General features: G+C 35.4%; 2 protein-coding genes and 1 long non-coding RNA gene across 12 annotated transcripts in view; 1 reads left to right on the plus strand and 2 right to left on the minus strand.

Annotated features, from left to right (window-relative positions):
- Nucleotides 1-26,651, plus strand: part of LOC149610427 (uncharacterized) — a 176,916-nt gene that overhangs the window by 76,715 nt on the left and 73,550 nt on the right. The window lies entirely within an intron of this gene.
- The window catches only part of LOC149610430 (terminal nucleotidyltransferase 5C), a 62,076-nt gene continuing 35,676 nt past the window's right edge, over nucleotides 252-26,651 (minus strand). For 2 of the 3 annotated variants that reach the window (XM_089858784.1, XM_089858786.1), the window contains exon 2: nucleotides 252-4,672. In XM_089858784.1, the coding sequence (XP_089714910.1) occupies nucleotides 3,095-4,672 (1,578 nt within the window). In that variant the 3' untranslated portion in view covers nucleotides 252-3,094. Of the gene's footprint in view, nucleotides 4,673-13,337; nucleotides 14,034-26,651 lie in introns of those variants that run through there. The other variant, XM_089858785.1, reaches the window with a different exon arrangement.
- Nucleotides 18,210-18,932, minus strand: LOC149610431 (uncharacterized). The gene is made up of 2 exons (XR_016376663.1): nucleotides 18,374-18,932; nucleotides 18,210-18,297 (listed from the first exon to the last, which is right to left on the minus strand). It is a non-coding gene; the product is annotated as an uncharacterized LOC149610431 (long non-coding RNA).

Here is a 26,651-nt window from a genome sequence, read left to right on the forward strand (position 1 = left end):
ACTAATAAATCTAAAAATATTCCACTGTTTGTTATGAAATTTATATTTCTAGATATGGAAGTAATAAGAGAACTTTTGATTTTAAAATCGTAGATGTTTGACCTTGGGGTCACAGGGGGTCAGAAAAACTATTAAAACACCTAAAATTAAAAATAAGAAACTTTGATATTTAAAACCTACCACGTTATAAGCCTATATAGTAGGTCTAAAAATTCATAGAAAATAAAAAGTAGTTAAAAAAGATACGAGAATTTAGGACTAAAAAAAGCTTCACTATTTTTTATTGCCCATAATTTGCTTAAGAATATAATGGGTATGGTATCAGGCAAATGTCATTTTTTTTGTTTTGTTTTTTCAATATTTTTTATAACAAAAATTGTTTTTTTTTTTTTTTAAATCACATTTTCTTTAAACACATACTTTTTTCATATTTACCCTGTTACCAAAAATACGCGGGAGGGTGTGGGAAGGACTCGAAAAAACATAACGTAAAAGCTCACCACAAAAACAAAAAACATTTTTTTTAGAACCGACGACATAAACAATTTTAATTAAAAATTATCGTTGTATTTTTTGGGAGAGGGGGGGGGGCAAAAAATAAAATAAAATGATAAATAAGAAATAAAACGTCGATTTAAAGTTTTTCTTTTAGTTTTGGTTTTGTTTTGTTTGTTTTTGTCGTCATTTTTTAATTAATTCAAAATACAATTGACATTTTAGATATCTTTTTTTCCCAACTTTTTATGTTTTTTTTTCTTAAATAAACTCACATATTTCGCCGGACTTTTTTTTCCATAGTTTTGCATAGGAATGTTAACAATTCAATGCGCCGAACACCCGATATATTGTTTTTTATAACTAAATAATATACACTGAAAAAAAGACCCAGAACATATTTTTTTTTATACAGGTCCCTTAATGAAAATTGGACTTTTTTTATACAATATGCATTATATTGTTGAGAAGAAAAAAAATATAAATTTTAACCCCTTTGATAATGTAATTAGTGATCACAATAATTTTCTCTCTGCGCGAAAATTGTTTTATTTTTTTTTTTAATTGTTTTTAATTTTTTTTTAAATGGAGGAAATTTTTTTGATATATCTTTGACACTAGTTAATTCTCGTAATACATTTTTAAATATATATAGTTTTTTAATTACAAGTTCATTAAGGATTTAAGTTAGTTACGCTTTATGATTGGAAGTGAACCAAGCAGCTTTAATATTAAATCGAGAATGACAAAAAATCGCTCAATAAATAAAAATGTTATTAATTAAATTTTAAATATTTTAATTTTTAATTGAAAATATGGTTTTTCGAAGATCATGTGATGAATTGGACTAGCTAGTACGCTTAAGTTAGATGCCACTAATACTATGAGATAAAATCATTGAATGAAAAACAAAATTTCCGTGAAGTACCTTTACCTTAAAATTTAAATAAATTTTTTAAAGTATTTCAATTTCAAATTTTTAATAGAAAAAATATTGAATTGAAAATTCATTTTCTAATTCTCTTAGTTTTTAGAGGATTTTTCCATTCTTGATTTCGTATTAAAGCCCTAATTCATTCCAACCACCTTAAACGCAAACTTAACAACGCAACCCTTCACGAAAACGCGTTATCTTGTTTAAAGATTTTATTATCATAACGTACGGTCAAATATTAACATTTTTTTAATAATTCAAAAAATGATCGGATAAACGTTTTTCTCAAGTTTTTTTGTCGCTTTTAAGGGAAAAATTCTTATATTTTCTAGAAGCTAAATTTGCAATATTTTTAATATATAATTAGTGTTTAATTACTAGATTAAAAACTGGGGAAAGGATATTATAGGTATTTTGTGACACGTCTTATATATATCATAATACGCAAAACAGAAATTATGGGGAAAAAAATAAGAGTTAAAAATTACACTAGGAAAAAATTTACAGATCATTTTAAGTTTAACCGTTTTTTTCACCGAATTTTTTGAACAAAAAATATATTTTTCTTTTCTTTTCGTAATTCATTTATTTTCTTTCAACATTTATCAACATCCTTTTGCTCTTGAACTCTTCTTCGCTCTTAACTCTTTCTTTAATCTTAAGAAAGATTTCTTCCCACTTAAATATATTTATCTTTAAAAGGAGCTAAAGATTGTCTATTGTGATAATAATTATCGATTTGTTTTGTTTAGTACTATTTCGGTCGCTTAACGTGTTTTTAATTATACGTTTTTATTCTTCTTGGAGAGTTAAATATTAACTATTATTTAATATCAGGGTAATTTCATTTGATTTTAAATATCCGTTAGGGTTTGGTTTTTTTTTTCTTATGGGATCAATTTATACTTTTAATCTTTTTTTTTCTTTAAATCTCAAAAAAACATCACAAAATAATAATAATATACAAAGTACCCAAAAACATTTCTGGATCAGGGAAATTGTGGGGTATATATATACCCATTTTTAACTACTCTTGTTAAAAATTTGCCGCCGGGATTGTTTTTTTTTTTAATTAAGTTTTAATTGGACTTTAAAAAAAGAAATCGAAGAAAAAAAATAATTTTTGGTTGCAATTTTTTTTTTGTTTTAAAAAATGAAGACCCAAAAATAATTCACCGGCATTCTACGGGAGGGGCGAAACACTTCCGTAATGATTTACTTTTTTTTTTGGTGTTATGTTGTTATGGAAAATTTGTAACTTTTTTTCTCATAATTTTCGCTACAACAATATACAGACTTTTTATTTTTTTAATAAATTCTCAATATTGAAGATTTTTTGTTTTAAGTCCGATAGTATTATTGTTCGTCAGTGTGTATAGTTCGTTCGTGTAAGGAATTTTAAAGGAGGGATGACACACGAAAGGGGGGAGTCCAGTTAATTTAATGACCGAAAAATCCTTTTAAAAATCTGAGATGGATTATCGTTTTTATATTTTACTTGTACAAGTTCCCCTTAGGGTAATGTAGATATATATTTTATTTCGTGTTAATCCCTTAATCATTTCCTTCCGGTTCGACGTGTTCCGTTTCGAGTCGTTTTAAGGGGTTAATGGGATATTTTAAAGGGATAGTCGTATGGAGGATGACTGGGAGGGTAATCTCGTATTACCTGCAGTTGAGCCATCCACAGGCGCAACCGCCGTACTTGTTGGCGACGTTTGTACTGGTAGCGGCGCAATACCCGGTGGTCGTGGGCATATAAGGAGTATAGAAGATGGCTCCGTTCAGGACGAACCTTCCTGTTCCGGTGAGAAGAGCGGCGGCTTGTGGACTAAAAGGTTTCGGAGGGTCTTGGGGCCGGACCGATAACAGCCTCTGTTGATGGTCGTTGTAGTAGACGTGGAAGGCGTAGTCTTGTATTAGTCGCAGTGTCTGTCTTCTTTCGTGTCCCATCAGACAGATGGTGGACTCGTTAACGACGTTGTATAAAGTGGCCAGGTACTCGCAGACGAGCTCGGCGTCCTCTTGGAAGTGATTCTTCAGGTATCCTTCGAGCTTCTGCTTTTGCTGCTGAGGGTCGCCAAAATCGATGAAGAAACGAGAACACATGTAGCGTTCTAAGTGTTTGATTTGGGCCGGTTTAGCGGGCTGGTACCCTTTGACGAGCAAATGGCAGTACTTGAGAAGTCCACCGCCGCGAATTTCTTCCGGTCGGCGCGTCGAGATCAGCTTTTCTTCCAAGTGATAGAGGGCTTCGGTGAAGTCGCCGTACACGCTTTCGCCAACCACCGTCGGGTAGAAGTGTTCCGTCGGTTCGGGCACTTGCCCGGCGCAACCGTAAAACGTCAACAGAGAGTCCAAAATTATTTGGAACGAATCGACGCTGAACTCAAACTGTCTTCGCATTGTGTCGACAAACTTGAGTTCTACGTTGCGGCCGTGGTTGTTGCTGAGCGAGATCAAGGACCAACGATCGCCGTTGGGATGGTGCAGAGACGGCGTCCCTTTGGCTGGGTCGCGCGGAGGAACCTTGACCATCTTGTGGACGTACGCCTCTTTCAGGATGCCACCACCGATACGCTTTTTGCACACGCCTTCCGGCATGAAGTCCAAGAGCGAGTCGAGGACGGCCGTCTTGACCTTGTCGAAGGCCCGAGGCCCCGATAAATCCACCGAAAAGATAACGTCAAGGTCGTTGTAAGGCGTGCTCTCCGACGACAAAATGCTGTTGGCGGCACCTCCGTTCAATCGAATGTCGCGGACGCGGATAGAGTCATTTTCCAACCTCGTTCGAACCACGCGAACCAAATCTTTGAGCTTGACTTCCAACGTCGGGAAGTTACCGCGACCATGAACGGGTACGACTTCCTCCAAAACAGCTTCCAGTTTCGTGACTTGTTCGTAAGTCAATTGGGCGAAACGGTTTGGTGAGTTTTCTGGCGCCGTTAAACTCTCTTCGAAACATTCTGGACTGCTGTCTCCGGCCACTCCGGTCGAACTAGATGGATAATGGCGCGATTTTTGCGAGCGAGCGTTGTTCCTGAGCTGAGGAACGATCTTTCCCGCACCTGCCCCGGTGCGAGCACGAGGTTCCGGCGACGCCGAACGCGACGAGACCACCGAAGACGAAGGGGAAGATGGTGACGAAGGTGTAGACGACGATGACGATGAAGATGACGTCGCGCAGTCCGTCAAGGAACCACGTGAGGAGCGCATTCTTGAGCTTTTCGATATTATTTCGTCCTGCAAGTAAAATGAAAGCGAAGAATTAGAGAAGATTCGTTAGAATCAAAAGTCTAAACTACAACTACATCGTTCGAACTATTTATTACGTTGCTATGACGCAAAAGATCTTAGCTCGAAGGGGGCTTGTCTATGGAAAAATACACTGACACCAATCAACCGTAACTTTTACTACCCTTGCCTCTTTATTTTGGCATAAACCCAAGAATTTAGAACCAAAGTACACCCCCGTTAAATATACAATCACGAAACTAAAAGTGAAATACCTAACCACCAATTTTAATAGATTTACCGCTTAAACAATTTGTTTCCGAGAAGCGATTGAGGCGAGCTTGTGTTTGTTACGGTCCATTTGAGGAAGTGGGAATAAAGTTGAATTACCTAGTAACGATATACGTCTAGGGACCAAAATTCCCGCGCCTTCTAAATTTACTCAGCTTAACTTATATAAACCCTTTATGTACAGCATACGGCTTCGATATCATCGAAGGTATTTGTTTTGGAAAGAGTTATACGCGTCATACGAGATGAATATAAAACAATATTGCTCGTTTAACTACACGAGCTTAACTCGTGAACCAATTTTATTGACCCAAAATTAATTTAATCCGAAGTTATAATGAAACCAACTTTTTCCCCCACTATAACTTTGTCAGAAGTCGAAGCAGAAGAGAGAATGGTGGTTGACCAATGACATCCGGTGTGTGAATCCAAAGACGCTATATATGACTTCAAACAATACGGACTGGTAACTTCCTTAGATTCCCATAGGGGATGTTTCGGCTTAAAGATATTTCAAGCAACAATTTTGCTCTCCCCAAAGGTCTATTACTTGAAAAGATCTGACTGCATACTCAAGACCAGTCTGAAGAATAAGAATATTTTTTGACTAGTCCTTAGGACCAGTGACTCCTAGTGTCTAAAATAATACACTGGTCCTTGCAATTGTCCACTTGCATTGCGTTAAAAACGTTTCACGAAATACATCCATTCAATATTTCTTTTAAACACTATTTCTTGAAGTCGAAATTCCATTTGCATATTATCTATTATCTATTCCACAGATTCAATTTAGCAAAACAGCATTGTTGAGATAATGAATAGCTCTTTATAATTTTTAGTTTTTAACTTCAGGTTAATCTATTTCAGGTGTATATTTCTTGTAAGGGGAACGCGACGACACTACCTAGGGAACGGAACTAGCTCAGTTTAACAACACCATCAACAACAAAAAAATAACTTTTATAAATTGCTTCTAAAAACTCGGTCAGACATTGCACTCGTAAAACGAAAACAATAGCCGTACGTACGTTTAAGTCAAGCTATTGTCTTCAATCATCCGCCCCCTCACCTGGTCATCTTACAGGGACTATATTATTATTAATTATTTACTGATTAACCTGTCGCGCATCTTATGATCACGATATTAAATACGTGAAACTTTGCTTTAAACAAATTTAACAAAGCACAACGAAACTGTAGACAGAAAGGTTATTAAGCTTTGAAAGTAGAGTTCAACAACTGCAGATATATTAAAACCAGTCTAGAGCATATCACGATTTAATTAATAAGGTGTTCATTGTTTATAACGTAAATAACAAGGGTGATAATTAGAGGTACAATTTCGACTATTTTATTATTGAAGTTTCGCAGTGAATAATTTAAATTTTATGTAGAATTTCTTAGGGAGACAAGAGATAAGCTCCAATTAAAAATTCCCGTTCTTAATTAAACATTCTTTAATGTTTAACACTTTACCATTTAATTTTCTGCACAGATCATATATGCAAATTTAAACCCTTAAAAGACTAGTTCAACTCGGACGGATTAAACGCGGTGAACCAAAATTTTGATCATGAAGCAAATTGCCTCATTAAACACAGACTATTTTTAGGAGCGTTTAGACTCCCTTTATTAGCGAGTGGTTTAGCTAAACTTCTAGTTTTATTTGGCTACCCTAGCAGCAAGAAGCTACTGTCAATGCATCCTCAAATAACTAAAACACCCTGTATATCCCTTTTCGTTTAACGACTCAATTTAGAGGCAGACTATTAAAAGTTTGTGCACTACTTTGAAAAATGAAAGTGCTAACCTATATCAAGGTTTTAAATTTTAACGGTCTATAATAAAGGTGCTTAAAAGTTAACCTTAATGTTTTAGAAGAAAACCCTTCAGTAAAAACACTTTTAAGTATACCATAAGTTTATAAGATATGTTCCTTAAGTATGACACCACCTATTCTTCGTAATGCTACAGACTTACAGCTCGAGCTAGTTCGAGAACGACAAGCGAGAATTGACTATAGTACACTCTGCTTTGCAGTGCAGTTCATCTTCCTATTTAGTCGGTACTCACCAGGCGTCGCTGTACCAGAATCTATGACCTACGTCACTTCATGACAAGCTCCAGTTTGTAACCAGTGACAAACTTATGGAACACATCTTATGAACTTCCGCGTATAGTTTAATCGAAACCGATCAATAGTCATATTGCAACAACGCGCACTTTACACTAAACGAAAACAGAACGACCATTGTTTTTTATGTAGTCATGTTAAGCTAATTTGTTATTTAAATGGGTTTCTTTTACGTCACTAAAATGTAGTACAATACAAGTACAACAAAATATAATGACACTTTTTGGCCAAGGTAATCTCTGTACCTTCTACAATAATGGTATTAAACAACGTAACCGCGTAATCTGTGTGATTAGCTGCTTTCTTATGACACTATTAAAAAGAAAGAAAAACTGTTTTATCCTCCGCTTTCGTTAGTTTGCTAATGGGTTTAATTGCAAAGTTGTACAAACAGACTTTCGTAAGTTTATTTAAAATTCAAGAAACAAATTGAAAACTTTACTTTTAAACGAAAGATTAGAATTGAAATTTTCATTGTGTTTAAATCATTTGTTACCGCTGAAAATGATACCATCGATATCCAATAATTCTCAAATTCGTAAGAGGCAATTAAGTATTAGATTAAAATTAAACCCCGGGTCCCTGGACACTGACATTATCCCCTGTTAAGCAAGCAAGGCTAGATTTCAACAATAAATTCACTGGCAACCTTGCTTGACTAATGTAGATGGAGTATTCCAGTCGTAATGTCTGCAGTCATTAATGGTTTGTTAATTGAAAGATATAGTTAATTACCCTAACAAACTTGGGAAATATTAGTTACCGACTACAGCATTTTAAGAAAAAATTTAATATCTGGTGCTTCAGTTATTCAATTTTGTTCTTAGGTTTCTAGTTTTTGTCAACTATCACATTTTACTAATTTGTAACCAATCATTCAATTTTGTTCTCTTGTTTCCAGTATTTGTCCACAAAGACATTATTTTATTAATTAGTTAGTAACAAATTCTAGCATGCTCAGTAGTACTTAATGAATGACTTATCCCAATCTTTCCTTAATAAATAAGATTACGTAAAAAACGGTGTTTCACCTCTAGACCCTTATTGGCTACAACCCAAATAGAATGACACGTGCTTATTGGGAGATGAGAGCGAGAGTGAGAGCGAGAGTGAGAGCGAGAGAGAAAAAGGTCTAACACTAAACCTAGAAAGAGTACTGTGACGTAGTATAATTCTTTATAGACTACAGTCTAGCGAGTCTTCGACCGGGGTTTCTGGTCGTTACTGCCGCCAACTAGTCGCGGACTGACGCGTCTACTTGTTTTTTAGAAAAGTCCCTTACCACCACCACCGCCTGTTATTACGTCTACCCTGAACATCTAGATATAACTGGCATGCCAAGACCAGAAGGGGATAATAGAAGAAGGATGACACTTTGTATCATCTTAATACTTCAGTAATGTAACATAACTCTTCCCAGGCTCACGGACCCTTTTTGTTTACTCCCCTGCTCATCAAACTAAGTTCAGAGATGGGCATTGCACCGTGGTAGGGTGAATTCTATAACTGTTTGGTATTTACTAAATCCCCAGCAATCAACCGACAAACCTTGATTGTCTTGACGTGGGACAAAAATGCACAAGCGCATGCGCCTTGGCAAATACTTAAGCGCTAATAGAGTAGTGACGAGGGAATTATTTATCGCGTATGTGATTCGGTTTAGTAACTTTTAATTGCTCCAAATGTAATGTAATAATGTTGGGAAGAATCACGTTACAATTACCCCGTTTTGTGCTCGTACACTTCTCTCGAAGAGCAGTGTTATGTACTTCTGCCAAGAATTTTTTTATATGAAGCTAAAGCCAAGGTTGAAGGTTGGGATATTCTTTTAACAGAATTTTTAAAATAATGTCTTTAACAGACTAAAGAACTCTTTCTAATCATAGCTTGAAAATCTATTTAATTTTTTTTTACTAATTCATTTATTACTCATTTCAAGAAAAGAATTTCAATTATTTATCTTTTGCAAAATTGCCAAGTTATACTGTATAATTATAAGTGTAATTAAACGTTTATCTTGGGGTTGAAATTACCACACGAAACTAAAGGTGTATTTAAAAAAGAATTAAGCTTAACGTTAAAATTCTAATTTTCTTTTTATTTTTTTGAAATGATAATTTTGCCCTCGTTTTTAATTGTATAAAGGGTTGAAAAATAGGGATGGAAGTATAGTATGAACCCCGTTTTACTATACAGGGTGTTTTTGATAAGTCTGCCATAAATTAAGGGGGATGTACTTTGGGAAATTGATTTTGAGTCGAAAATGTAATTTCTATCTCCATTTTGCCACAAGGGACACTGTTTTCTAGTTAAGATTGGATGGAGTATTTTACGGACGGCCCCTTAAATTTAATTAAGAGACTGAAAGACAGTGATTTCTAATTTAATTAAGGGGTCATCCCTAAAACACTAGAATCATAACTGGGAAAACAGTGGCCCGGACGGCAAAATGTCACAGAAATTACATTTTTAACTCAAAATTGATTTCCCAAAGAACATCCCCCTTAATTTCTGCCAGACATATGAAACTGCAAGACAATGATTTCTAATTTAATTAAGGGGTCATCAATAAAACAGTCCCCTTGGGACAAAATTCCATAGAAATAACATTTTCCAGGGGCGTGCCAACGTTTTTACTGGAGCGGGGGCAAAATCCCACACTGGTAGAGAAAGTTGTGTAAAAGATTTTGCACTTGTGTAAACAACTTTGAGCCACCTTAACCTCTTTCCAAACTCATACAAGAGCAAAAATTATTTTGCAGTACTTCAATGTTGTTCAGCACTCATCAATGAAAGGCTATACAGTATCTCGCACGCACTATAAAGTTACGAAGAGGTCCGCATGAACCTGAGAATTAATGCCTGACCATTTCAATACTCGTGGGATACAGTGGCCACGATTCTATAAGGTGCCATTTCTAGTTTAGCATACATTTTTCTCTTTTCGTAAATCGTAGAAAATAGTAAAAACGCAAAGAAAAAATGTCTTTAGCCTACCTATTCTTTCTCAAAGTTATACAATAATTTGAAGCGCTGTGTAGAAAACCGTGGTTGCTATAGCTATTATGTCTATACATGTATGTGTAAAACACAAACTGGTGGAAGTCAGGAACGATATATTCTCGAGACTATCAAACAATGCAAAATTCTTCATTTTCAGGGCTAGTTTAAAAATGATTCTTCATTTCTACAAACTCTTAAGATAAGTTTCACAATTCCATTTACAACCCGAGCTTTATACTGAACTTCAAATCGGTCCTCGAGCGACGATTTTTGAACTATCAAAGCTGTCACTTTTACCAATCCCCTTTACGATTGCAATATTTATGGAATCTATTCGCATGCATCACACTAAATAACTGGGCATAAGCGCAAAACTCCATTGGTTATTACTAGGGATGAACCGGTACCGATACCATATCGGTAATGGCACCGATACTCGGGGTTTCCCGATAGTATCGGATCGGTTGGTTCGATACCGATACTAAACCGATACTCGTTTAAAATGCGTTATATGGCGCTACATGACATTTTTAGGTCTTTTAGTAACGTAATGATGGTGATAATATCTCATTTCTATGAATTTCAATCGTGACGAGTTCTCATTTATATAAAAAGTACCTGAATTCAGTTTATCTAACAACTAATAAGCGAAAATCTTTCTTAGTACGCGCCTACTACTCTAGGGATGAACCGATACCATATCGGTATCGGTTGAAGTATCGAGTTTTGGATCATGGTGAGTAAATATCGGCATCGATCGGTATCGGTTCATGTTTGTACCGGTATCAATCGGTATCGGGTTAAGCCTGGTATCGGCCATCTCTAGTTATTACTTAACTACACGGAACAAAAATTGAAGAGCTTCAAATAATTTATTTATAAATATTACGAACATGTTAATGATTAAGACCTGTATTTCTTAATCACTTACAAAAGCTGACTTCCCCTCACAACAATTGTACAGTGGGTAATGAAAATTTCACTTTCAATGAAATTTTTTACAATTTAGACTCAGTCACCAGAGCGGGGGCGGTGCCCCCGCTGGAAAATTAGAGCGGGGGCCTTTGCCCCCGCTGCCCCCGTGGTTGGCACGCCCCTGACATTTTCTACTAAAAATTGAGGCACACTATATATTCAAATATACTAGTCCAATGCTTTACGTTATACCACGCATCAGCTGATATCTATAAATATAACGGCTATATAAATATAAATAAATATATATTATCGGTTACGTAAATATTGAAATATTGCAATTGTATAAGAACCCATCAATAAGACATTTTCAACCGTGTTACCTTAAAAAATGTGTTTATGCAAAATAGTTCCCTGTAACTGTTTTTATTTTGAAAACGAAAAATCATGCAAACACTTAAGAAAATACACAAAAACCTATATTAATAAATAAATAAAATAAAAAGTGTGCTTTGATTAGATAAATATTGCAATATTCAGTTTAGCGGAGAATATTTAAACACACAGAATAGTAAATAATCGTAACGCGTAGTGCAAGGTGTCGGACAGCTAAATTATTTGGTTTAGAAACACATTGTATAATTGAAAAACACTCATAGCTATTAAATTTTTATCCCACTCACAAATTGCAATTCTTATTGGTAGAAATTTTAGCTCGTGTCCGACACCTCGTCTTTTAACTTCTTTTGATTTGCTAAGTTACGAATGAAGCCTAAATAGTTAGCTTATCTTGAATAAAGTTCCTTAGAAACGATATGTAGGTCAAGTTCAAGGGTCCAATTCTACACTACCGCATTACGTCAACGATAACTTATCTATCAAGCGAAAAATTAGTAATTAAACCTTATAAGAGTTTTAATTCGCTTAGCTTAAATTAATTTTAGCCTATAAAGATAAATTCAGGCTTAGGGTCATACCGTTCTACTTGTTTAGAGGCCTAATTAATTAGGTCAAACAGTCCGAAACACCTTTATCTTAAAAAACCAGAACTTCATATCGTTATTAACAACGAAGCAATTTAATTAATTAAAAATTCACTTTTTTTCCTACAAATGCAGGGCTTTCATTAGGTCCCTAAAAGTCCCTATTTCATTTCAAGCTCCTTAATCTACCCTAAAATTGGTATTTGATAAATGCAGGGCTCCCAAGATGTCCCTAAAAGTCCATATTTCCCTGCACGGTCCTTAATCTACCCTAAAAACAGTATTTGGTCCTCAATTCACCCTATTTTCAGGAAAAAAACCCGCAGGAAAAAGCATTTATTTAGTACTTAGTCAAGGGGATATATCTGGAGCAACTGTTTCAGTAAAGAAGTAACCAAAACTAGTCAGTTTAAGTAAAAGAAAGTCCGAAATAACTAGCCGTTTTAATGAAAATCAAAAACAGAGTGATATAATGTTCGTACCTTCACTTAATACTTAAAAATGTGTGAGCTTAAGAGATTTTAATATGTTAAATAAGCCATTTTCTTAATTACCAGTGGTCCCTTATTGGTTCCCACTTTCTAACAAAATTTCAATCTCTATTTTACCCTATTTTCTATTGTGAAAAGTCCCTTTTTTCCCTTACATATGTTTGAGATATTGGTGGAAATGACTTTAAACGAGGGACTAACCACTCTTATATTCTCTGTACACTCAGTGCAGATTACGTGTAATCATTGTAGTGCTCACCGTAATGGGTAGACTTTCAAAGAATACACAATCCTTTAACTACATACAAAGATAACGTGCGTGTAAATCCATTATTCATGCCGAGTGTCCAGGCCCTCGACTTAGTAGTTAATTAAACCAAATTCACACCTGTTACTTGGCCCTTAATTTTAAACCTTATACAAAAACGCACCAATTTACGTATACTTTAAATCATTAAACATTTTATACCTTTTCCCAAAAAAATAAAAACCCAAACCCATAAAATTAAACGTAATATTAAGACTTAACGCTAAAATAGCTAAATTAAACCCCCAATTTCACGCCTCCCCAAATTGCCATATAATACATACTAATTTACTATCTAACATTTTATATAAACGGAAAAACTAAAAAATAAAAAAAAATTCACGCCACTCTACGTATGTGTTAGCATAAATACACCTACATTTAATTTATACGAAACCATATTAAATAATCAGAAAACTCATTGAAAAGAAAGAAAAAAATAAAACCCAACCTCTACATCTAAAAAAAAAATAAAAATAAACCGTAACCAACTTAAACAGTTATAATAAACAAAATAATATATAATAAATGATAAAAAAGTCATATTTACTCTTTGAAAGTTTAAATTCATGATGAATCGGTTACTTCGTGTAATCCTACGCGATTTTTTAAATCTTCACTTGAAAAAAATGACGATCAGCGGATAATATTTTTATAAAAAAAATAATTTATAATTTGGCACTTTTTTTATACGTAAAATATAAATTCCAGTTCCTTTATTTTTTCGAGTTCGAACTAAAATAGAACTTTCCCCGCACTTAGCCTATTACGAAATCCGTCCGCGAATCCATTTTTAATATAATTTAATTATAATCCCCGTACCGTATTTAAATTTTAACTTAATTTCAATATCGAGAAATTGAAGAATGAACGATGATAACTCCTCGATGGGGGTGAAGAAAGATAACAGGCTTCGATTCGGCAGCGGCGGGTTATTCTCGACTAAACAGCTGTTCGCTCGCTTCGAAGCTAATCCAATATGAAAGGTCCAAAAATTCGCGCACTCACTCTCGGTGTACTGTACTGTCCGCCCCGGAAAAATCGAAAAAACAAGGAGTATTATTGTTTCTCCGGTCCTTTGGATTCGCAATCGGTATTAATACGCGAGAAGCGCAAAATACTCAAACGTCTTTCACTCTTAGCGGCCGCAGTTCGACTGAATTTCAGTGAGAGCAAAATTCGAGAGGTAGCTAGCTAGCTAAACTACTTTCCTAGTCGCGGCGCTAGCTCCCTTGGTATAGTAAAAAAAAAAAAAAAAAAAAAAAACGTGAAATCGTTAAAAAAGAAAGTTACTTAGGCATTTTTTTCTTTCTTTTTTAACACAATCTATCCAGTAGAACGACTGACTCTTCTACTAGACTATTAGTAGTACCAGAGGTTGATAATACCTCTCGTTTGAAGGAAGTGTTCATCTAAGGACGAGATTATATCTCTTTATGAGTTCTCTTATTTAACTCCTTTGTTCTTAGTTCATTTTTAATTATTACACGGCTTATTAATTAGTGGAGAAAATCCAGGTGAAAGAGATTTTACGTCTCCCGGTGGGTTGCGACTACGAGAGATAGCTTTTTGAACTGATTCAAACTGAATTGAAAGAGTTTTCTTATTTAATTCCCCTCGTTCTTAGTTCCTTTTTAATTATCACAAGGCTTATAATTAGTGGAGGATTTTTTTTTTTAATTAAAACTTCCAGGCTGGTAAAAGGGGTTTCCGTCTCCTCCCGGTGTTGCGAGAGTTAACTTTTTGAACTGATTCAAACTGAATTAAAAGAGTTTTCTTATTTAATTCCCTCGTTCTTACTTATTTTTTAATTACTACAAGGCTTATTAATTAGTGGAGGCAATTTTTTTTTTCATTAAAACCTCCAGGTAAAAGGGCTTTTCCATCTCCCGATGTCGCGAGAGTTAGATTTTTGAACTGATTCAAACTGAATTAAAAGAGTTCTCTTATTAAATTCCCTTGTTCTTAGTTCGTTTTAATTACTACGAGGCTTATGAATAAGTGGAGGCAATTTTTTTTTCATTAAACCGGCCAGATAAAAGGGGTTTTCAGTCTCCTTTGTTGCTAGAGTTAGATTTTTTGAACTGATTCAAACTGAACTCAAAGATGTTTTAAAAAACAACATTGCAATGTAGATCATGGAGAGTGATTTTCTCTATTGCCTAATCTTTCGAATGGAATTGTGGGAAGAAAATGGTTAGTTAAAGCTGAAAGAGAAAGATTTTTCGAACCTTTTAATTAAAACTCGTTAAACATTTACAGTTATTAATTGTTAAATTAGTTTAATAATTGGGTCCAATGTCAAATAATTTCAGCAGGCTGTTGAAGAATAGATATACTCTTTTCAAATGATTAAGACTGAATATTGATGAGTATGTGAACAACAAAGACGCTAAAGTGGGCTTCAACGTCCCCAGTCCGTATTGTTTGAAGCCCACGAAACTTCAGATTGCATCCTCGTCCTCATGTAACGTTACATACCTAAATCATAGGCTAGAAAACAGAGTGGTACACTTCTACATTATCCCCTTTTAAAATGTTAAAATGCCCGCCAGGTTTTTCGGGAAAATTCTAGGCCAAATTAAATTCCTGTTAGTGTATATGCCATTCCGTTTGTTGCGTTACGTTATACCTCCACCGCCCCCCTTCCTGGCATATATTTACCACCCCTTCTGTATCTATGCTCTACACTATCTACAAACGACACCACTAACTGAGATAAGGGTTTCCTTTAATTTTTCGCCCATCATTTAAACGTAGGCTCCCCCTATTAACCGTTTCTGCAATTTCTTTTTCTTACGTACGGTATTATTATGTTTTTCTTCAATTTCTTTCACTTCAAACAGTTGTAGTTTTGCCCAAGTGCTTTTGTTATAGAATTTTGTTTATTATACTAAAGAATAATTCGTCATTCGAGTCATTGAAGAGAATATTAGGTGATGTTTTATTATTGATAAGCTGCAATTTATAATTTTTTTAAGAATATGTTGATTTAAGTGATAGCTTATGTTCATAAGATATGTTCCATAAGTTTGTCACTGGTTACAAACTGGAGCTTTTCATGAAGTGACGTAGGTCATAGATTCGAGGTAAAGCGACGCCTGGTGAGGCGCTGTCAAAGGCTTAGTACGAACTAAATAGGACCTAGATGGACTGCAAAACCGAGTGTAGTCAATTCTCGCTTGTCGTTCTCGAACTAGCTCGAGTTGTAAGTCTATAGCATTACGAAGTATAGGTAGTGTCTTACTTATGGAGCATATCTTATAATAAAACGACGAACGTTGGAACCTTTAGTGAAGAACACGAGGCATTATGATTGGTTCGGTTCAGTTTTTGCCTCGCGGTTATCGGCAAACGAGACAGGTAAAATAAATGACCTTCACCTCACGTCTAATTCGTTCATTATTATCATTTAGAAGCAAGTACAGGCGAGTAGCTTTGTTTATCTATACCCACTGTAGAGAAGCAAACGAACATGGTGTCATTATTGACGTGAAATAGTCGATTTTTTTGGTTTGCTAATGAAATTGGTCGCTTTTTCAATACATAAAGCTAATTCAAGAAGCGATATCTCATTTTCTAGGGAGAAGCTATAAGATGCCTATGTATTCGCACGCGACGTAATTTTCGTCATTCGCGTCGCGCTGACGTGAGTTTCCAAGAACCAATGAGATTCAGCTTGTAATTTAGAGGTGGGGATTAACTCCGGACCTACGTTTGGACTGGAGATAAAACTGGAAATGTGGCGAATTTATACCTTCTCTCCCTAGTAAACTAGATATCGCTTCTTGGCTAGTGGGAATCATTTTGAATACATTTTTTTAACGTATCTAGGCAGATTTTGTTTGAAGAGCCAGAATAGACTAATTATTATGTATGATAAATTTTACTTGGCAATTCATCTAACTCTCTGCGCCAAGCACCTTAAAATTGATGCGTTGCTACCAACCAATTAAATCACAGTCAGAAAGACGTCAAAATTATGAGGCGTGAATAAGTACTCGAGCTCCGCCCACAAAACCCGCATATAAATTAATTTTCATATGAGATATGGATGCGCGATGATTCCAATTAGCTGTATGTATTCCTGTCTTGGGGGAAGCCCTTTATTATACACGTGCATGCTAGTGACGTCACTACAAATTTAGACTGTGATAAGACGCCTCTTAAACTCTTTATTTTAAATGGTTTTATACCTCACCTCTATTGCTTATTTGGTTTTTGCGCGGTTATAAACGCCGTGTTAAAGAAGCCATATAATACGTTAAAACAAAACCAGGACGAGTGAAAGAGGGTGCTACACGCTTCCGGTGATGTTGAGAAAACCGGAAACGCGAGCCAGTTTATATTTTGGTTAATTGTTTCTATCAAATAATATTATATTTCTATTTAATTCCGAAGAAACATCGAAAAAGGGTTTTGTTCAAGGTCAGAAAAGTTGAGTCGGATAAGATGTGTTCCATAAGTTTGTCACTGGTTACAAACTGGAGCTTGTCATGAAGTGACGTAGGTCATAGATTCGAGGTAAAGCGACCCCTGTCTGGTGAGGCGCTGTCAAAGGCTTAGCACAGAATAAATAGGAAAATGGACTGCAAAATTAACCGAGTGTAGATATGTAATTCTCGCTTGTCGTTCTCGAACTAGCTCGAGCTGTAAGTCTCTAGCATTACGAAGTGTAGGAGTGTCATACTTATGGAACATATCTCTTAAACTTATGTTACACGCAATGTTAAACCTAATAGAGGTAAAACATTCATTTGATAAATAGTCATGAATTCATGTGTACGTGTAGTTTTAGTTTATATTTGAAACCGTCATAACGAAATTAAAAATTAATTATTTACGCGTTGTTTCGAATTAAACGAACGTTTCTTAACAACCTTATCCATTATGAACGAAAACAATCCAAGGCATTTTTCGCCCACTATCTCTTTGGATTAAATATTTAATGTATTTAATTCAGTCCAATCTAATTTTAGGAACTAAATATTCTACGTCTGGCTTTTCTCGCTTCTCGCTTCGCTTGGCCAAAAAGATACTCCCGAGAAGCGATATCTAGTTTACTAGGGAGAAGGTATAAGATGCCTAAGTATTCGCGCGCCATAGTCCCAGTCCCCCTTCCATAATACAAGGGGGGGACGTAAAAGGAGGCCGGGCTATTTCGCCTCTCCTCAGTCGGAAAATGCGTAATTTTTGTCATTCGCGTCGCGCTGACGTGAGTTTTTAACTTTTAAGAACCAATGAGATGCTGCTTGTAATATAGGGGTGGGGATTAACTCCGGACCTATGTTTGGACTGGAGATAAAGCTAGAAATGTGGCGAATTTATACCTTCTCCCTAGTAAACTAGATGTCGCTTCTTGATACTTCCAAAGAGCAAGCCAAAGCCAATGTAAGGAAGAAGAACCTCCGAAATAGACCAATTGAATGAATGAATGCTTTATTCGCTCTCTTTACAAAGATCCCTTATAGATCATGGTGGAGCCAACATGAAGTTTATATATTACATCACTAAATGTTAAATATATAGAAAAGGTAACATTAGAAATGAAAAATTAAAGTACTATAGGTATACTGTGGTATTTACAATGAAAATATTTCAGCATGAACATTCGGAAACTACAAACGGAGAAAGCAACTCACAGGGGCGAGGTCGCCATTGGGGTATTCTCCCTTTCGCCAAGAAGTTCCACTAGAGGCAGTGCGAGTCTGTTAGCCTCCCGCTTGTAGTAGGGCTCCGTCTGGCGTTGCTTCAAGGCGCGAGAGAGAATACCCCAATGGCAGCCTCACGCCTGGGTGCTGGTTTCACTGTTTGTAATAAACGAATTGTCCTGTACGCAAATTTTCAAGGCACGTTTTTAGCTTTGGTCGGTCTCCCTGACTCTAGCTATTGTTTATCATCACTTTATTATGATAAACGCTAGTTTCGTTTCTCCATGCAGTATACTTGGTTTATATTTACAGTTCATTTAATTTGCATATTTGTTGAAATAGCTTAAAACCTTTCATTCGGACTTCTAATTTCTTCTCACATTTTTTCAGTTTCTCTCTCACTCTCTTTCAGTATATTTTGGTCGAAACCTTAAAAATATCTAGTCTTTTTTGAAAGGGTTCCCTAGAAATGTTTGCAGACTGCTTATCGAGTCAGTTTTATCTTTTTAAGAAACTAAAATTTCGAATATTTCGATTGAAAAATATTAAAAAAGTTGCTGAATTTCGTAATCGTCCAAGGGCCAATGAACGACGATACGATAATTTTTTTTAAAAAAATTTATTCGAGTGTATTATTGGTTCATAGCAACAGTTTCGATTTTCGAATGGATTGCCCTTTGGCCATGTGATCCATTATGAAATTAACTATCTCGGCGTATTTAGAAGCATCTTATTCAATTCTCCATTTCGCAACGTTTCTATGTAACTACCCACTCCTTTACGAGTGTATTTTATTTACATATCATGCGCGTGGGAATTTGTCTAAATTTGTCGTATCTAGTTTCTGTAGTGCGACAACTGGGATATTCCAATTGAAGTCAAAATATGTATTTTATCTTTATAAATGTCATTTTACAAATTGAATTTTTCTAGAAAATGTTTACCGTTTTAAAGCTGAGTTTGTTTTCGCACAGTTTCGTGTGATATGATGCATTTGTCGTACGTGATTTGACCAACGGTCACTACTTCTATGAGATAACATTTATACTGAATAAATAGGGTTCAATATTTCTTATCGTAATTGGTTTAATTGTTGATGGAAACAGATTAAGCAGTATTAATATTAAAAAAAAATATGTATGAATTAATTAATATTGAGTTTAGATATAAGAATTTAAGATATTTGGCGATCTGACAGATTTTGAAATAATTAATGTATTCAAGACAATTAAGGATTTAGTCTATATATCTATATAAATCAAAGTCCTGAGTGACTAACTCATAACCAACGCCCAAGCCAAACCGCATTACCTAGAAATCTGAAATTTTGCTGGGACGTTACTCTTAAGTATTAGGAAGGCACTGAGAAATATTTTTAAAATCGGCGGCCATCTTGAATAATGGCGGCCAGAAGTGTAAAATAACCTTCTTTATGGATGAAATTCCATGCATTTGAACCGATTTCTTTAATAATTAGTACACTGGTTCCCTATGACCTAGAGACGGGCTTTTTGGGTTTTTTGGTTCTATTTGCCTCCATCTTTCAAAATGGCGGCCCAAAAGGAAATAAAAAATATTCCAATAGGCCTTTGCTTCTAGCATAGGTTCATAAGATATATGTTCCATAAGTTTGTCAGTGGTTACTGAGAGCTTGTCACGAAGAGACATAGGTCATAGATTCGAGGGTAAGCGACGCCTGGTGAGGCGCTGTCAAAGGGTTAGTAAAGACTAAATAGGAAGATGGAAGTTCTGCAAAGTGTAGTCTGCAATTCTCGCTTGTCGTTCTCGAACTAGCTCGAGCTGTAAGTCTCTAGCATTACGAAGTATAGGTAGTGTCGTACTTATGGAACATATCTTATAAACTTATGCTTCTAGTTAAAGAATAAAGATCTCGCGCCATTTCAAGATGTTATTGACAATGATAAACCGAAACTAGGGAACTTCATATAGGGAATCCAATCGAAGAAAAAGTCGTGTTCTATGATTGAATCCCAGTTACATTTAAGACGACTCGACCTACCATACCATCACACATAAGATGAATTACGTATAAACCCGTTTAGAAAATTAGGTTTCATCCATCCTTTAAAACCGCGCGGCTAAACCATTAAAATCGGTTTCTTTAAATTATAATAAAAGTTGAAACTGCCTCTTTTCTACGTTAGAAAATTTTAGAAACGACCTTGAAAGTTGAATATATACCGATGGTACCACATTCTGGATCAAGCCCAGGTATAATTTAACTGTATAAAAAAGGCCGTATGCAATGTTTGGGGGGAAAATTAGAAAAATAAGATAAGAAAATATAACGGGAATCAAGTGTATACCCCCACCCTAACCTAATCGTTGCTCAGAGCTAGGTTAATGCTTATACTTGATTTTGATATTGAATATATACTTTTAAGGACCGGTATATTTTTATCTATCTATCCCTTTGGGCCCTGAGGGTTCAACTCTTCTTGATTCTTCTTCTTCTTCCCAAGTAACTGGTCCTGCATGCTGAAGTAAGAAGCATCACCTTCCCACGTGAAGTAAAACCACTTGCACTACCTCTACTGGACAAACCACTTTCACCCTCCTCATTCAAAAAAAAAAAAAGTTTAGAAAAACATCTCAAAAAAGAAGTTATAGCTTTTTGATCAAAACCAGAAGGTCCTGTAATTTTTATCATTGGCTAGGTCTGGTCTAACTGAGATCATTTTTGTGCTTACTGTTGTTTGAAACAAGATGGTAACTGAACGTTATCTGTTGATTTTTATCGCAGGGATTTTTACTATTTGAGTTGTAGCTCGTTTGTTTAGAAAAAATTTGCATAGTTATAAGTTTTAATTTAAGGTCAGGGAAATTGAATTTGAATCAAATTGATTTGATACAATTTGGGAAATTGTCTTTGAAAATTTATGTGCGCATGCTTTATCGGGAAGTAGATCTGATATAGGAGAGATAAATTGTGGAGTTTGAAAGTAGGCCTAATATGTGATTTTTGAAGTTTAGGCCTAATAGGTAAGGGAAAAATTGTGCAATTGGTAATTGGGACTCAGGTTGGTAGGGAAAGTTGTGCAATTTGAAATTGTAATTAAAATTGGTAGTGGAAAATTGGGGAATTTGAAATTGGGTCTAAAATAGCTTTGGAAAATTGTGCAAATTGAAATTGGACTAACATGGGTAGGGAAAATTGAAATTGGGGCTCGTATTTTCAGGGAAAATTGTGTAATTTGAAATCTTGACTCAAATTGGAAGGAGAAAAATTGTGCAATTTGAAATCTTGACTCAAATTGGAAGGAGAAAAATTGTGCAATTTGAAATCTTGACTCAAATTGGAAGGAGAAAAATTGTGCAATTTGAAATCTTGACTCAAATTGGAAGGAGAAAAATTGTGCAATTTGAAATCTTGACTCAAATTGGAAGGAGGAAAATTGTGCAATTTGAAATCTTGACTCAAATTGGAAGGAGAAAAATTGTGCAATTTGAAATCTTGACTCAAATTGGAAGGAGAAAAATTGTGCAATTTGAAATCTTGACTCAAATTGGAAGGAGAAAAATTGTGCAATTTGAAATTGTGACTAACATTGGAAGGAGAAAAGTTGTGCAATTTGAAATTGTGATTACCATTGGAAGGGGAAAAATTGTGTAATTTGAAATTGTGACTAACATTGGAAGGAGAAAAATTGTGCAATTTGAAATTGGGACTAACGTTGAATGGGAAAATTGTGGATTTGGAATTGGGACTCAACATTGAAAGGGAAAATTGTGGATTTTGAATTGGGACTCAACATTGAAAGGGAAAATTGTGGAATTTTGAATTGGGACTCAGATTGAAGGGGAAAATTGTGAAATTTGAAATTTAGCCTAATATTGTAAAGGGAAAAATTCTGAAATTTGACAAAGGCTTAAAAAAGTCGAGGAAAACAATAATTTGAAACAAGACCCGGTAAATGGGTCAATAATTAGATGATAATAGTGTAAAACGTTTGTTTTCGTACGGTTTGTTTTCCTTCGACAGCGCATTTTAAATCTTTTGAAAATGCGATCGAGTCCTTGACCGGTAAGATACCGCTTTTCTAATTATTCTCAATAAATCTTTTAATTCGGAAAAAAAACCAACCCCCACTAATCTCTCATTATAGCTAAGTAAGTAGCAGTTGTATAAATCCTTCTTAATACACATCAGACAAGACTAAATCGGTAAATCCCTTTTTTTTCCAGAGTCGATAAATTATTTTTGCCTGAATCAAATAGTTTAGAGGATAGTAAGAAAAAAGTGGTTATAGTTTATCCTGGTTGCCATTATTCAGGGTTTTAGCTTCGAAAATATTAAAAAAGTAGTCTGCTTTAGTTTGTGATAACAGACGCCTCGGTTTTTAGCCACATCACTTACAATGTATATCGACGATAGTGGTATTAGTTTGGGGCCAATGATGTCGTTGAACAAGATGAAGTTGTAGTAGTTCGTGGAATAGTTTCCTACCAAGACACACCATTTTTGTTTATATATATGTATATACAGGGTGTTTCTGATAAGTCTGGCCTAAATTAAGGAGGATGTTCTTTGGGCGATTTTTGGGGCGAAAAATTTCTATGACATTTTGACACATACGCCACTGTTTTCAAGTTAAAATTGGAGTATTTTACGGATGACCCCTTAAATATAATTAAGGGGTCTCTCTTCATTTGATAAGACGTACTTACTAGGCCTACTCCTAGGTTCTTTAGAAGTAAATGAATTGAAGTATTGATACCTTTCACTAGAAGTCAAATAAATTGAAGTAATGATACCTTTCACTAGAAGTAAATGAATTGAAGTAATGATACATTTCACTAGAAGTCAAATAAATTGAAGTAATGATACCTTTCAATAGAAGTCAAATAAATTGAAGTAATGATACCTTTCACTAGAAGTCAAATAAATTGAAGTAATGATACCTTTAACTATAAGTCAAATAAATTGAAGTAATGATACCTTTAACTATAAGTCAAATAAATTGAAGTAATGATACCTTTAACTATGAGTCAAATAAATTGAAGTAATGATACTATAATTGAATTGATGAAGCACCGCTTTTTTTTAACATCATAATAAAACACCTAGCAAGAGCAGCTTTGAACGATGTAGCTTTATTCTGGGTCTTGACCATACTTCTTTGAAGAAAACCAGAGCGGGAACGGAAAAAAGTTAAAGAAAAAGAAAAAAATTCGAAAGTTGGGTCGGGAAAAGTCCTTGGGATTTTCGGAGATTGGCTGGCTCACCCAGTTCAAGAGTATCTCATGTTAAAGAGTAGTTTGCCGGCAGAACTACCTTTATCCTGATAGAATTAAACATTGTATATTATAACTATTCAGCTAACTGCTCTTGGAAGATCCGAACGGGAGTGAAGTCTCCAAAACTATAATATTTTTATATACTTCTATACGCGTATATGTTCATATATATTCTTATATGAAAGTTGAAAAGCTGGTGGTTGTATCAAGATTTGAAATGTTGAAAACCTGATCGCCTAGTGCAAGGTAACCGACTTTCCCTCAAGATTTAAGTTTTGAAACCTTTTTTTTTTATGTTTATAAAATGCCAGCCCGGATTTTGCTGTTGAATTTGAATTAAACTCGGGGTTTATCCATAAATCGAGGGGATAAACACTAAGCGATATATCCAAGCACGTGTCATACTTGACTTTTGGTTTTTTTTTGTATGTGTCCATTTTAAATGGATAAATTTAAATTACGACTTCAAGATTGGGATGGTTTGTAATTTATTCTGCATAGGCCGTCGGAAGGTTTGGAAAACTAGGTCACTTTTCCCGGGGCCCGTACCTTCTAGGGGCCCGGGCCACCTGTAGGGCTGCCTTGGGTCTGTGTTTGTGTCCATTTGAAATGGACAAATTACGACTTCAAGATTGGAAAGGTTTGTAATTTATTCTGGCCGTCGGAAGGTTTGGAAAACTAGGTCACTTTTTCCGGGGCCCGTACCTTCTAGGGGCCCGGGCCACTGTCTTGGGTCTATGTTTGTGTCCATTTGAAATGGACAAATTAAAATTACGACTTCAAGATTGGAAAGGTTTGTAATTTATTCTGGGCCGTCGGGAGGTTTGGAAAATTCGATCAGTTTTCCCGGGGCCCGTACCTTCTAGGGGCCCGGGTCACCTGTAGGACTGGCTGTCTTGATGGGGGCTCTAGCGGATATTGTAATTTTCTTCAGGGCCCACAAACTCTGTCGACGACGGCCTTGCATTTAGTAATAGTTACTTGATATTGAAGTGTTTATTCCCTTGGTTTTTTCTTTAGTCATCTTTGATGAAGTGGTAGGAAGGGGGTGTGTATAGGATTGAATGATAATATATGTACTGAATATTTGGGAAAAACACTAGAGGCATAAGTTTCGATTCTGATGCGTGGTTTTTTGTCACGCAACGCGTGGGATATAAATGTTATTTCCTTATCAAGCTAGTGCTTTCAAAAAAAAAAAAAATATCTTATATATATGTACCGTATGATAACGGTGTATTTCATGGCAACACTAGAAAGTGTTTGATTTACTTCTTTTTAAAGGCGGTAAATTAGCAGTAATTTACCACGTACCACGGTAAGTTTCCGTGTTAGTTTACCGGTATACAGGGTGCTCCAAAAAGGGTGGTAGTACCGAAGTAATATTGGTTCTATTTTGAATCGAAAATGTTACTTCTATGACATTTGCCCCAAGAACAACCGTTTATATGTTATGATTAGTGATGTCTTTTAGGGATGCCCCCTTAATTAAATTAGAAATCATTGTCTTGTCAGTTTCTTAATTAAATTTAAGGGGTCATCCATAAAATACTCCAATCTTAACTTGAAAACAGTGGCTTTTAGGGTTCTATGTCATAGGAGTTACATTTTCGACTCAAAATTGATTTCCCATTGAAACCGCTGTATTTCGGTCTGTATCACCCCTTTTGGAATGCCCTGTATACTGTTTTTAAAAATTTAATCTCTCGTGGACGTCGAAGAGCAACACCCGGTATATTGTTATTCTAAACCAAGAAGCTGTGTCTAGTTTACTAGGGGTATGGTATAAATTCGCCATATTTCCAGCTTTATCTCCATTCTAAAACGTATAGTCCGGACTCCGGAGTTAATCCCTGCCGCCTCTAAATTACAATCAGCATCTCTTTGGTTCTTGAAAACTCACGTCGGCGCGACGCTAATGACGAAAATTACGTATTTTCCAACTGAGGAGAGGCGAAATAGCCCGGCCTCCTTTTACGTCCCCCATTGCATTTTGAAAGGGGGACTGGGACTATGGCGCGTGAGTACTTAGGCATCTTATACCTTCTCCCTAGTAAACTAGATATTGCTTCTTGACTAAACTAAAAAAGCCATAGCAACATATAAAGTCAAATCAAACATACGAGGACAATTTTCGAATTCTCCAATTATAATCTCATCTTCAAAGAAATCAAATTGTTTTTTGTTTTTATTTTTAAATCATAAGAATTTTTTATACCACGCCACACTTTAACTTTGAACTTATCCTATTCCTAATCGATTTGTTTTAAACGGGGGAGGTTGGGGCGGGGGAAGTCTATTACATTCCATTTATAATTAAAACGTGACATCGAGATCAGAGCTATTAATTATTCATAGTTTCGCTTATTAATGTCGCTGTTAAACCTGCCTGTTGTAGTGACAGTTTCAATGTCGTATATCACATTCTGGACAACGACAACTCCCTGTAATAATTCTGTAAACAATCAAATATACAATTCACACCTCTCACAAAACGACTGTCGCAATATTAATATCCCAAATATATGTCCGTTTAAAGGGCGAGGTCCAATTGAAAACCGAGCATCAAACTTAACTAACCCAAGTTCCATCTTTGGATAAGTTTAAGCATAAGGACATCATGAGAGATGATGTCCTTATGCTATTATTTATAATTAAAAATGGCCCGTTTTCCCATTTCTCGAAACTTCACTGTCAGCTAGTCCCACCAGATGATTGACTTACTTATAAAACTTACTAGGCCTTGGCTATACCATACTGAGATAATGTATCGCCGGCCTAATCTAAAGCAGTAATGCTGTACTAAACTAGCTTGTCCAAGGTACCTAAGCCAATGAGAAGGATGCACTGGCTAATTTCTTGGAGTGACGTATGGCACTCTCTCCTGCTTTGCAGAAAAGCACCATATAGGTGCCAATCAAAAGTATGTAATTCTTCTCTTCGAGTGAAGTGTA

Source organism: Phalangium opilio, unplaced genomic scaffold (assembly GCF_054372755.1).
Source record: "Phalangium opilio isolate 3A_F unplaced genomic scaffold, DU_Popi_V2 ptg000329l_1, whole genome shotgun sequence".
NCBI lineage: Eukaryota > Metazoa > Arthropoda > Arachnida > Opiliones > Phalangiidae > Phalangium > Phalangium opilio.